This window comes from Arachis ipaensis, chromosome B5 (assembly GCF_059453495.1).
Source record: "Arachis ipaensis isolate K30076 ecotype BB chromosome B5, ASM5945349v1, whole genome shotgun sequence".
NCBI lineage: Eukaryota > Viridiplantae > Streptophyta > Magnoliopsida > Fabales > Fabaceae > Arachis > Arachis ipaensis.
Window position 1 is genome coordinate 23,721,044 of NC_142440.1, and position 13,573 is coordinate 23,734,616.

Consider the following 13,573-nt stretch of genomic DNA (forward strand, 5'->3'; position numbering starts at 1 on the left):
GAAATATCCAACCTATGCCAGACAAGCTGAGCTTTGGGACAATCCCGAATACAATGTAAAACCGATTCCTGGCTAGAAAGACATCTTGGACACTTATCCGACGACGACATCCCTCTTCTAAAACGAAAACTTGCAGTAGGAAGAGCCTCCTTAAGACACAACCAAGCCAAAAATTTATGCTTTTCCGGAACAAGCTGGCACCAAAGCCAAAGCCAATTCTCCCTCTCCTCCCAACCACATAGCTGCTTACACAACCACAAGTAACCATTGCGAGAGTTATAGACTTTGGCAGCAGACCCACTTCAATACCAACCCACTTCCGGACCTGCTTGTTCATCTGGATTGTAAGAAAGAATATTATCTTTCAGATTTTGAGATAAAGGAGAATAAAGAGTATCCAAATGCCACCTACCAACCGACCAAATATCTTGTATCCGGAGATTCGAATCAGAAATGTGAACATAATCGATTTCATTAGATAACCGTCCTTCTTTTCTCCAGCTAGAAAACTAAAAATTCTGGTTCAAATCTCCAATACACCAAGCAAACCCATCCTTCAACACTTCCCAAGCCTTGCAAAGACACCTCCAAATGGGAGAGTCCTTGTTCTTAGGATAACTAAAACAGCCATATAGAGATGATCGGTATTTGGCATCCAACAATTGGACCTATAGCTTGTTTGGCTGCTAGAAGAAAGTCCAAACTAGCTTCCCAAGAAGAGCAATATTTATACAATAAGGATCTCTAATCCCTAAACCTCCATATTTTTTTGGAGTAACCAGTACCTTCCAACTAACAAGATTCAATCCTCTTCCATCAACTTGTCCTTTCCAAAGAAAATTCCTCATCATAGACTCCAATTTACTAATGATTTCTTTGGGAAAAATAGAGACCTGCATCTAATGGGCTGAATAAAACATTGAAAAAAATTTTTAAGCCGTTGGTTGGATTTTGGAAGCCCATGACAATTAATTATGGATGAAAATTTTGAAAAATTTTGAAAAGTGATGACATAAACCGTAGAAATATGTTTTTGAGGAGTGTGCAAAAAATGATGATGATAGTGATAAAGGGATAAAAAATTAGATCATGATATTGGATGAGTAAAAACAGGATGATTACTCCCGTATATACTAATATTAATAAATATCATATAATTATAAAAAAAATATTGCAATTAATAAAAATGTTTTATATTATTTATTTATATATATTTAATAATATTTATATAAATAATTATGAATAATAACAAATATAATTAATTTTAATATAAGTAAAAATAATTATAAAAAAATATTGTGCAATTTTATTATATAAAAAAATATGAATAAATTAAATTTTTTAAATTTGTTCTACTTTATTACCAAATAAAATACAAGAACACTAATTATTTTTCGTATTAGTTTTTTGTATCCTATTCTTTAGTGTCTTATTTTTTTTCATTCTCAAAATTGGAGACAGCTTTAGTATTTGTATAGCAAAAATTTTTGTTTAATTTTGTAAAAGTTTAGTGGATCTTCTTTGTTAATCCCTTCCAAAGATTAGCGCAGTTCAAATCAACTTTTGTTCGTCCAGCTAAAATTTTTAGGTTTTCAAGTATAATTTATATTTTTTTTTCATTGCTTTCAACTAAAAAAATCTACAGAATCTAAAAAACAGATAAAGAGGAGTAGAGTAACAATTTTTATATGTATCTAAAAGTTCTATATTTTTCAGATAAAATTTATATAATTTTATCTTTTTTATTCATGTAAAAATTTGCATAACGTAAACAACACAAAAGATACGACAAACTTTGTTTTATTTAGGGTTTAAGATTTCAAATGATATTTGTTTTTTCAAAATATGGCCTAAGTTATTTCTAAGACCAAACGTAATTAGGTGTGAACGTTGACAAAAGAAAAATGAAATTACACTTTTTTTAATATAGGTCAACAAATTTTTGTTAATTAAATAAAACAATTTTTGAAAGAACAATGCTAGGGAACTAAAATGGACGTATTAGCAAAAAATCAGCCAAATACCTTTGGGTGAATTCAAAATCTATACGAGTTAATATATATGAATGTTTCTTCTACTAAGTATTAGAATGTTTCTTTTTCATACTAAATGGATGTTCTTTTATATATTTTTCGAATTTTTTTGTATTGCAAATGTGAATGTCTCTATTTCTTTAAGAATTTCATATTGTTTTTAAATTTTATAAATATTTAATTATTTTTACTAAAATATAACTGGATATTTTTTTTGTTAAGTATTAAAATTTTTTTTCATATTAAATGAATGTTTTTTTATATTTCTGTAATTGTGTAGTTTGTAGTCTCTTTAATCCTCATTCAAACCATATCCAAGAGGGCCAGCATATAAATAATGAATCGGGTGTGGGTAGGGCATCAAGCCATTTGTAGGAGCTGCCGGCCATGAAACTGGATTTTGATGGAAGTAACTCATTGTTGTAGGACCTTGGAACATTGGAAATTGCATTTTCTGGTTTGACATGAGTGAAAGGATATTTTGAGGCTGAGAACACACATTAATGGTGAAAAAACCATTTTTAAAATTGTGGCCAGTTTTCACCGCAAGATTCCCCAATTCATCACTTCTTGTGCCATCCAAGGATCGACTATACAGTGAACATGACCTTGCCAAACCCTCACCATTTGCAAGGGAGAGCCTCCAGTCTTGCATATTCTAGTCTCTTTGGAAGCAACTTCTGTAGATCTACAAGAACCTTTAGCCTCCACTTGAAAACCATTGTTACACCCTTCATCTGCACTTAATCTCTTTGAATTACACCCTTCATCTGCACTTAATCTCTTTGAATTACAATCCTCATAATAACGATCACCAGTGTTACCAGATGTCGGTGATAGAAGAGGAGTGGGTCGCAGTGGAGAGGCAGAGAGGGCCTGACGGTGAGAGAGAGATCTGTGTGTGTGATTGTTGGAGGTGGGTAGATTAATGTGAGAGAGAAGAGAAATATTTTTATAGGTTTTAATTAGGTTTACTTAATCAAATTTAAATTTTTTAAATTTTAAATTTAAAAAATTTAAAATTAATTATTAATCTAAATTAATATAATTTTGTTTAGTTTTTGGCTGATAATTTCTTGGTTCCATATACTTTTTCTTTTTGAAATAAATAACCTAAGTTAATTATTTGTATTTATATTTTTTAAAATATTTATATATTTTTTTATTAATACGCATATTTTTATAAAATTTAAAATCCTTTTAAAAATAATATACCAATAAATCATTTATTTATATATTTATTACAATAATTTGAATTAGAGTACATTGCAAAATAGCTTTTAAATTCATTTGATATAAATTCTATTATTTGTAAACAATAAAAATCAAATGGATATTATCCAAATCATAACAAATTAAATAAATTTTATTTTCTGAATCTATTTAAATCATCATGCAAATATAGTTATATCTCATTATTACTAACAACAATATAAGTTGAATGTCGTTCTTAAATATTTTTTTTTTCTTTGCAAACAATATTAATAAAGAATCTTTTACGGCAATACTATTGCATGACCAAATTATTTTAATAATTAACTTAGTTTAAAATTAATAAAAACGCACATAAGAAAAAAAAACAAATATTTAATTAAATTTAATTAAAAAATAATTTTTCAAATTAATATTTTTTATTATTTATTACTTAACTCATTAGCATTGAAAATGATACGAACAATAAAAAATATTCATATTTTTAAAAAAATATATTAATATACTTAAAAAATGTCTAAAAATAGAAACATTTCCAATCCAATATTAAAAGCTCTGCATACAAGCCATTAGGGCTTGTATGCTTTACAAGTTCATTAAACAATAAAACTAAAATACGCGCTCCTCCACATACGTTGATTACACGCGCTATATAAGATCCCGCGTATATCTAACTACCAAATTTAAAATATTTGTTTCCTTCTTCGTTTTCGTTATTTTGAAATTTGGTTATTCTTCTTCTCGCGCGTCTTCCCTACTTCTTCTCCATCGTTCTTTTCCTCTCCTTTTCTCACTGGTATGTTCTTCGTTTACGTTACCTTTTTCTCTCTCTGCAACTCGAGCTTCGTTTTCTATTTTGATTTGTTGTTTTCTGAAATCAAAGTTTGAACTCGTTTTGAAGATAATGGATCATTCAACCTCAGATTGTCAGCTGAATCCAGGCGAAGTGGATTATGAATTTGAATCTAACGAAGTTCCTGAGGTTTGATTTACATAATGAATTTTCTTTCAGTAATTTGTATAGCATTGTGTAGTTGAAAAATTGCTGAACATTGACTGTGAAACTAACACGTTAACATGAATCTGTCGATTCAATGTATTAGTTGTGATTAATTACCTGAAATTTATAGCAGACGCTCGGGTGTAGATCAGGCCTTTTTTTGGGTGTATTCTTCCTTGAAGTGTGGGTGTATCTACAGTACTGGTTTTGTTATTTTAATTGAGTTGTTGTTGTTCAGGTGTATTATATCAGACATGATTGGGTGTGTTTTTAGTTTTTGAAATGGTGTATTCTGCAGCCTGTGTATTTACAGTTTATGGCTTTAAAGGTCATTGTGTAGTTGAGTTGTTGCGGTTCGGGTGTATCATATTAGACATGATTGGGTGTATTTGAATCATATCTATGGGTGTATTCACAGTTCTGACACGGTGTATTGTGCAGCCTCTCTCGGTTGTTGATGACGAGCTTGTTCCGAAGGTCGGAATGACCTTTACCACCCTTGAAGATGCTGGAAAATTTTACAGGAACTACGCCAAGGCTGCAGGTTTCTCTACAAGAGTTCGGTGCACAAATATGAAGGGAAACGAGATTAAGAATCAACTGATTACATGTAGCAGAGAGAGAAAATGGAAATCTAAAATATCTCCGACCGAGAAGACCAATCCGACAGCCGGTCTAAACTGTCCTGCAAGAATTTATATACACACATTGAAGGATGTCAGTGCTTGGATCATTTCAAAGGTTGTGCTGGATCATTCACACCCCTGCTGTCCAAGTAAAGCAGAGATGCTCAAACAGCACAGGGAACTAAGCATGTCCATTCGTCGTACGATAGAGAATAACGAGGAGGCCGGTATCAGACCAAGCAAAACCTACCAATCATTTGTTGCGGCTGCCGGGGGTCACCGCGAGTTAAATTTTATCGAAAAGGACGTGAGGAATTACATTACCAGGAAAGTGCGGAATGTTTCCGAACAAGAAGATGCAAAGGAATTCGGAAAATATTTGTTAAGAATGAAAGAGAAGAATCAGAATTTCTTTTTTGAGCTCCAACTCGAAGAGGATCAATCGATTAAGCTGGCTTTTTGGGCCGATGCAAGAAGCAGAGCTGCCTTTGAGTATTTCGGAGACGTCATTTCATTCGACTTCACCTACAATACAAACAAGTAACAAACTGTCCCTGTTTATGATGCTAAATTAATTTATTTTTACGAATCCGCAGCAGAGGTGTATATTGGCTGTTTCGTTGGGTGTATGCGAAGCATTTGTTAGGGTGTACCTAATGATTTTGCATTCTGGACCATGGTAATTTGTTTCAGGTATAATTTGGTCTGTGGTTCTTTTGTCGGGGTGAATCACCACGGTCAGTCAACACTTCTTGGATGCTCTTTGATGAAGAACGAAGAAATTGAATCATTCAAATGGTTATTTCAATGCTGGCTTCGTTGCATGGGAGGAAACGCTCCGAAAGGGTTTCTCACCGATCAATGCGCATCAATGAAAAGGGCTTTAGAGGCCTGTATGCCAACGACAATTCACCGTTGGTGTATTTGGCACATCATGAAGAAGATTCCAAGCAAATTAAACGGGTACAAGGGACATGCCGATATCGAACAAGAAATGAGCCAAGTTGTTTGGAACTCTCATAGCAAAGACTCATTCGATAGGAATTGGAACGATTTTCTACTGAATTTTGGTCTTGCGGACAACAAGTGGCTTTCAGGTAATGTCTTTTTAAAATCTACAGCAGAGGTGTAAATTGCATGTTCCCTCGGGTGTATTTAGAGTCTGTGTTTGGGTGTATTATGCAGATCTGTACGAAGACCGTCACATATGGGTTCCTATCTATCTGGATCACCACTTCTGGGCAGGGATGAGAAGCACACAAAGGAGCGAGAGCATGCATTCATTTTTTAACAAGTATATCACCCGGAACAGCTCGCTTATTCAGTTCATCAAACAATACGATAATTGCCTCGAAAGCAGGGAGCAAGCAGAGAAAGAATCAGATGCTGCAGATTTTCATACGGTCATACCGTGTGCAACCAAATCCTCCATTGAAGCTCAGTTTCAAGAGGCGTACACTCATGCAAAGTTTAGGGAAGTCCAAGCGCAATTCAGAGGAAAGGCGAATTGCATCACCAGATTAAAGAATTCCGCTCTAGGCTATTCAGTATACGAAGTCGGAGAACAAGTTTCCAACTCAATATTCAACAAGTTCGTGGTAAATTACGACTCAGTTGCAGCCGAGGTAAAATGCCAATGCTTATTATTCGAGTCGAGAGGGATACTGTGCCGTCACGCACTAAGCGTGTTAAGCTTCGAACAAGTAAGTCAAGTGTCACCTAGATACATACTGGAACGATGGAGCAAGAAGGTAAAGAGGCGACACACACACATCAAGAGCAGCCACGACGAGCCACTAATGGATCCAAGAAGCAAGAGGTTCGACCAATTGGTTTTTGGTTTGCAAAATATTTGCGAATTTGCCTCCAAATCGGAGGAGCTGACTGCAATTCTGCACCGTGCGTACGATAACGTCATGGCCGAGATAGAAGCATTAAAAGCCAAAAGGAAGGGGACATCTTCTTTATCCCACGAAGACGCCAACTTGGAATCTGTTAACGAGCTTCAAAGCCCGCCAAGGATTCGAACAAGAGGACGTCCAAAAAACAGGCTAGGTTCAAAGCTGGAGAAACAGATTGCAAATGTCACAAAGAAGAAGAAGACGAAAGTTTTAAGCGAGGTAAAAGTAATGTTCTTTAAATTTGTGACGATTGAGTTTATTTTTCTCGTTAATAGGTTAGCTAATGTGTGAGTGTTATATTCAGATAAACCTGTTTGATACTGCATCAGCGGCGCATTCAAATTCCAGCCAATATCAAGGACACGTTATGAATTATCAGTTCAGGGTACCAGCAGCAGGGGATAACTCTTTGGGTGTATAGTTTTATAGAATATGGGTGTAAAAGCACTGTTCTTTTGCGTGTATTTTTGTTCATTGACAATTTACATATAGACACATATATAGATTCATATAGAACAAAAGCTCTAAAAATTCGCAGGTTATGGGTGTATATTTGATTTGATGTTTTTCTTCATATTTTAGTACATGTAATTCATACATTTTGAATACAGCACAGACATTTTGGGTGTATATTTTATGCAATCTTGGGTGTATTATTAGAGATGCGTTGGGTGTAACAGTTTATAATTTGCGTTTATATATGCCTTGGTTTTTTCCTTCATATTTTACCACCTGTAATACAGCTTTTGAATACATCACAGACAGTTTACCAGCACAGATAGTTTAACTATGGGAAAAAATATACATGGAATAGAAGTTGTTGATAAATGGCAAATATTTACATCATTTGTTCAATTTACAAACTACCCAGCAGTTGGATTACGCAGTTTCTATATCAGCAGAATTAATCTGACAAAACGGACTCAATAATACAGAGGATGGCTTCGACAGCCTTATAGCACTACTCTCCCTAATTGCCCGATCTCTTTCTTTATTCATCTCACTAAATAGTATCCGGGAAGCATACTCCACTCTATAGTGGTCCACCTCCTCCTACAATTAAAAAGTATATTCTTTTTAAACAGCAATATTAATTCAGTAAAGTAATACATAGTTATATAGTTCTAAAGACAGTTACATGTGGCCAATTATCCCATTCATACTTCCCCTTTTTGATGTTTTCCGGCTCAATTAACTCCATCCACTTCATAACGTAGATAACGCAGTCATAGCTGAAAACGAAGAAAATAAATTACAAATCTCATTTACGAAAGTTTAATGTTCAGACTCACAAATTTATACCTTGTTTTTTGGCCTGATATTTTAACATATGATGATTTAATTTCCTTCTCGTTCTCCCCTTTCTGCAGAGGTTCCCCGCCGGCATATGTTATCAATCTTGAAAATACATATCCCTTAAATAGCAAAACAAATCAGTAATACACCCGAATAAATGCACAAGATACACCCAACTGAATGGACAATATACACCCAACACAACTAACGAAATAGACCTAAATATTAAAGTAAAGAAGACAGAGGCAACTTACAGTGAATTTATTAACCTGCTTTCTCTCATCGCTTGGAGCTTTTTTGTGTAGCGGGTCAAGTATATGACATTTCCGCTTTGTTGTATTTATCAGCCATAACCACCAATGCCCCAAGTGGCAAACAGGAACAAAAATCTGAAGGATTCCCACATTTCAACAGTGCGTTATTTTATTTGGCATATAAGTAAATAAGCGTACTAACAAATTTAGCAAACGAAAACTTACATATGGATGCGAAGTTAATTTTTTTCTATCTATGAAGGGAATGAAACTCGGGTAGGCTTCCACCCTGAATTCCTTTTTCGTTTTCGGTGATATGAATTCCCCCTTTGGGTGATCCGAAAGTGCCATGCTCTGCAAGAATTGCGAAACAAGAAATGAAATACTAAACTTACACCCAATTGAACGTAAAAAATACACCCAAATCAATACAGAAAATACACCCAAAGTTCGTAGAAGTAACACTTACCACAATATCGGGGGGGAGACAGTATATTTGTTCTTGAAACCTCTTTTCATTTTTCTGGTTGAGGATGAGGCAGATGGCAGATACAATCTAGAAATATATGCCGAAATTAATTTTACATTAATAAGCATTGCAATTGACTTTGGTGTAAAACATTAATGTTATTCTAATATTACCTGAGATTCTATATCACTTTTTGCCTGGAGGGATACAAGGTGCATTCTCATCAAAATGTATTCTCCTTGGCCAATCAGAGTGCACATTTCCTCATACTCGTTAGTATTGCCATCTGCATCTTCCTTCAGTCTCGTCTCCCAGATGTAGCACTTTTGTTTCATATCATCCGTAATCTGATATAATCCCCCAGGAGTTTGAAACTTTGCAGAACTTTCTCCCCCAGTCTCCCTCTGAATTTGTGGACTTTTGTTTTTTCCCTTCGCCGCACTACTTGCTATTTTTTGGACCAAATCATCCAATTGTTCTATCAAATTTGCAGATTCTGGAGATTTTGCCCTTTCTGTCTCCTGCGTTGACGCCCCCTCCTGGCTTGAATCAGTCAATCCAAGGCTGAATGATGGCACCCCTGGATCTATTTTAGGAACATAGGATGCTGTCCGTGCCATCATCAACAGGGTAGCAGCGTCTTCTGCGTCTGGATGACTGCGTCATCATGTATAAGAATAAGAATAAGAATAAGAATATACGGATGATAAGTAAAGATTGATTTTAGTCTGATGAACTTACATTTTAGTTGGAGCTGGGGGAAGCGTGGGTGTGGTCTCTTGAAGTTGTTTGGGGGTTTCAGGAGTGCTGCACAGTTACAAAAAATTAATCACGGCGTAAAAAAAACTAATCAGGAACAATATACACCCAAACTGTTAGCAAATATACACCCAAACTCTAAACAAATATACACTCAATACTATTTCTTACGTTTCTGTAGTCCCTTCAATCTGTAGCATAGGGGTTGGTTCAAAATCTGTCTCAGTGGTTGTTTGGGATGCCGGCACAAAAACCTGAATCGGAACTCTAAACAAGAAGAAAAATGAAAGGTTAACAATGCCTATGAAAATAATAAGCTTATAAGGTTGAAATATTCTTGGAAAACTCACACTGCAAGCGCATCCGACGGTGTCTGTTCCCTCACAACCATCATATTCGAATCAGCCGGACTCAACCTAAAATACACCCAAAGAAATTCAAGAAATACACCCGAACAATTCAAAAAGAAGACAGGCTTTGTTTTTTTGAGAACTTACATACTTGCAGTTTTTGCTTTTTTTTTCCTGCCTTTTTTTTCTTGAATAAAATAATAGAGGGCTTTTTTCTAAAAAAAATATATACAGAATTAGAAGTAGAAGGGTAATAGAAGAACAAAAGTAACGGTTATTTGAAAGAGAAATTACATGCTCTGTGACGGCTGGTTTACACTACTCTGTTCTGTGCGCCCTTGAGAGGAAGGACCATCACTTCCCAAGTTCACAGTCGGTATTCTAAAACAGATTTCATGTTATTCAGACAAAATAAGATACAGGTATAAAATACACCCAAATGAATGCACAAGATACAACCAACCGAATGGACAATATACACCCAACACAACAAACTTAATATCCCAACTTATTAAACAACATACACCCAACTTGATCCACAAAATACACCCAAATGGTTCCACAAAATACACCCAAATCATGATAACAAGATTTTATTAAATAATAAAGCTTCTTACGTTTCAGACGACACATAGCGACCTTCTGTCGATCGCAGGTCAGCTCGGTTCTCCCTGCGAAACAAGAAACAATTATTAGCAAACAAAACACACCAAAATCTGAAATACACAGCCCAGCAAGACATACCCCTCTGCAGCAGATTTATCAACATTTTCCCTTAGCCATTCATCTAGTTCGTCACTTGATATTTCATAAGTCTCACTACATTCATAAAAGAAGATGTTAACAAAAATAATTATGATGATAGACGATAATATAGCTTACGAGGTACTGTACCCGTCAAAGTATTGATCTTCTTTAGGAGGTGAATCCTCCACAACAACTTTTTTCTTTTTTGGTTGTGTTCTGGGTGGAAAAAAAAGAGTACCAATCAGAAATAAAAAATTAATTTTATCACAGAATATTATGCAAATAAGTGCTTACTTTTTTGGTGTTGTTTTTGTTTTTTTCTTTTTCTTCTCCTTCTCTGCAGGTGATGATTCTTCGCTCCTATAAGTTAATAATAGACACTTCAGTTAATACACGAAATCTTTATAATGAAGCCAAAAGAAAGGAGTAATAATTTCAGGACATTACTCATCACTTGGTTCAGATTCAGATTCTGAATCAGAATCTGACTCCTCTTGCCTCTGCTTTCTTTTTCTGGAGTCCATTTTGGAAGGCAAATAATCATTATTTAGAACATACTAAAAATACACCCAAATGAATTCACAAGATACACTCAACTGAATATACAATATACACCCAACGCAGCAAACAAACACACCCAACTTAATAAACTACACACACCCAACGTGATCAACAAAATACACCCAACTCGAAAAAGAAATTACACCCAAGTATGGTACTTACTTTTTCCCCTTTTTGCTGGGGTGTTTTCTTCCTGAATCCTCTGAGTCTTCTTGAGTCTCAGACTCAGAGGTAGAAGTGTCACTGTCAATAGCTGTTTCTGTCTCCGAAGACGATGTTGGACTCGCCTTCCTTTTTTGTTTTTTTGATTTCTTGTTTTTTTTCTTTTTTTTCTTTTTTTTTCATTTTTTCTCTTGCTCTTGTCTCCGCCATCTTCACAATCCCCTGAAACATTAGATATTTTAGCTAGCAACATTCAGGTAAATAAAATACAAGCAACATATTATGTTTACTTACCAAAATTTCCTCTCTTTCTGCGGTCATTCTTTCCACCAACTGCTCCTTAGTCCAGTTGGCAATCCAAGGCTTTGGTGGTCTTTCAGCCCTCTTCTTGCCTTTGTTTTCTGAAAGATGAAAGTATATTATCATCAGGGCAAAGAGGCAGCCATCAATTGCCTTCTTCTTCTTCTCCTGGTAGTCTGTGATGCCCTTGATCATGAAGGTCAAAACATGCCCCCCCCTCCCGTTTCTCTCCGATATGCCGTCCATCTTAAAAATTGGGGCCAGGTGCACATGTGATATTTTGTTTATCGTCGTTGGCAAAAGGAACGCCATCTGTATGTAGAGGATGAATATCCTCTTGAACATCAGGCGTTCCTCTTCGTTGCCAACGCCGATTTCCATCATTTCATCGGTAAGACTTTTGAGGGTCTTACCCTGGAATCTTCTAAAAATTATTTTGTCATCATCAGAAAGTTTCTTATACTCAACTTTCTCAGGAAACAGATTTCCTACAAAAAGGAAAACAACAAAGTATCAAAGTCGGTTCAAATACACTCAAGCATCAACCTTAAATACACCCAAGCATCAACTTAATATACACCTATAATTTTGAGCTAGTTACCTGTTGCATTGATGCCAAGCGCATCACCTATTGTTTTTGGTGTTATTTGGAAAGAACCATATCCTGTCTTCAGTCTGTTCTCCCCAAGTTTGAAGTTGTTTGCCAGTTCCCTTAAGAGTTGGTGATCCACCCTTAGTGGTGGGATGTGCATCAACCCACCGAATCCGAGATCCCTCACAATTGCCTTCTTCTCCTCAGTCATGTTTCTGAACTTATCACTCAGGAGATGTATGGCACACTTAAGGTCTTTTGTTTGGTTTTTTGCTGTCATTTTCTCTGAAACGAAAAATACACCCAAAGATATCAGTAAGATACACCCATATATATGAGTCAGATACACCCATTAATAACAGTAAGATACACTTATAGATATGATTCAGATACACTCATTGATAACAGTGAGATACACCCATAGATATGATTCAGATAAATCCATATATATCAGTCAGGTATCACTCAAACATGCTTCAATATCAAATTAATTGAGATATCAGTAAGATACACGCATATATGAGTCAGATACACCCATTGATAACAGTAAGATACACCCATATGTAAGAATCAGATACACCCATTGATAACAGTGAGATACACCCATAGATATTATTCAGATACATCCATATAGATATCAGTCAGATATCACTTAACCATGCTTCAATATCAAGCCACATTTCAAGGTTAAGCAGTATACACCTCCCAATCTACGGAATAAACCCCTAAAAATCAACAACAATAGCAGGAGAACTTAGAACAAGAACGTAGAACGACGTAGAACTTAGAAGAACGACGTAGAACTTAGAAGAACGACGTAGAACTTAGAACAGTGTAACAAAGAAGCAAGAATAATAGTAAACCCTAGAAGAACGACGTAGAAGAAAAGTAAAATATACAGGAATCTTAATGAACTTACGTTGAGTATTGTTGCTTTGTTTTCTCTTCAGATTCTTCACGGAGAGTTTGATGGTGTTTTGATGGAGGTTTCGAACAACGATTTGTATATTTTGAACTTTGATTTTCGCTCGAAAATGGGAGGATTTTCTTGTTTTCGAAGCGCTTTGAGAAGTAGAAGAAGTGGAAGAAGTGGAAGAGTCTGCCATACGTAACGGTTGTAGTGTTGAGCACGTGATTTTGACGCGCCATGTTATCTCTCTTTATGCGCGTGAGTTCTATTTGGGCTGGGCCAACTTGTAAGCTTGTAAACTTGTATGTGTAGCAGGCCCGTAATAAAAATTGCAAAAAAAGATGTCACAAATTATAAGTATTATTTGTAAAAAAACATATATTTACGATTTCATTCAAAGA

General features: G+C 35.3%; 3 protein-coding genes across 3 annotated transcripts; all 3 read right to left on the reverse strand.

Annotated features, from left to right (window-relative positions):
• Positions 1-8,949: 8,949 nt before the first annotated feature.
• Positions 8,950-9,944, reverse strand: LOC148563605 (uncharacterized). Its single transcript, XM_088486141.1, has 4 exons — positions 9,901-9,944; positions 9,722-9,817; positions 9,533-9,598; positions 8,950-9,448 (listed from the first exon to the last, which is right to left on the reverse strand). Exons 1-4 carry the CDS (start codon positions 9,942-9,944, stop codon positions 8,950-8,952), a joined length of 705 nt encoding a protein of 234 aa, XP_088342267.1.
• Positions 9,945-9,947: 3 nt separating this feature from the next.
• LOC107641777 (uncharacterized) lies at positions 9,948-11,171 on the reverse strand (the record flags this gene model as incomplete). Its single annotated transcript, XM_088486873.1, has 7 exons — positions 11,095-11,171; positions 10,942-11,007; positions 10,795-10,863; positions 10,645-10,719; positions 10,518-10,571; positions 10,195-10,281; positions 9,948-9,966 (listed from the first exon to the last, which is right to left on the reverse strand). Coding segments are annotated over exons 1-7 (447 nt in total), but the record flags the coding sequence as incomplete, so codon positions are not given.
• Positions 11,172-11,454: 283 nt separating this feature from the next.
• LOC148563606 (uncharacterized) lies at positions 11,455-13,368 on the reverse strand. The gene is made up of 4 exons (XM_088486874.1): positions 13,182-13,368; positions 12,272-12,553; positions 11,665-12,158; positions 11,455-11,592 (listed from the first exon to the last, which is right to left on the reverse strand). Exons 1-4 carry the CDS (start codon positions 13,366-13,368, stop codon positions 11,455-11,457), a joined length of 1,101 nt encoding a protein of 366 aa, XP_088343000.1.
• Positions 13,369-13,573: the final 205 nt, after the last annotated feature.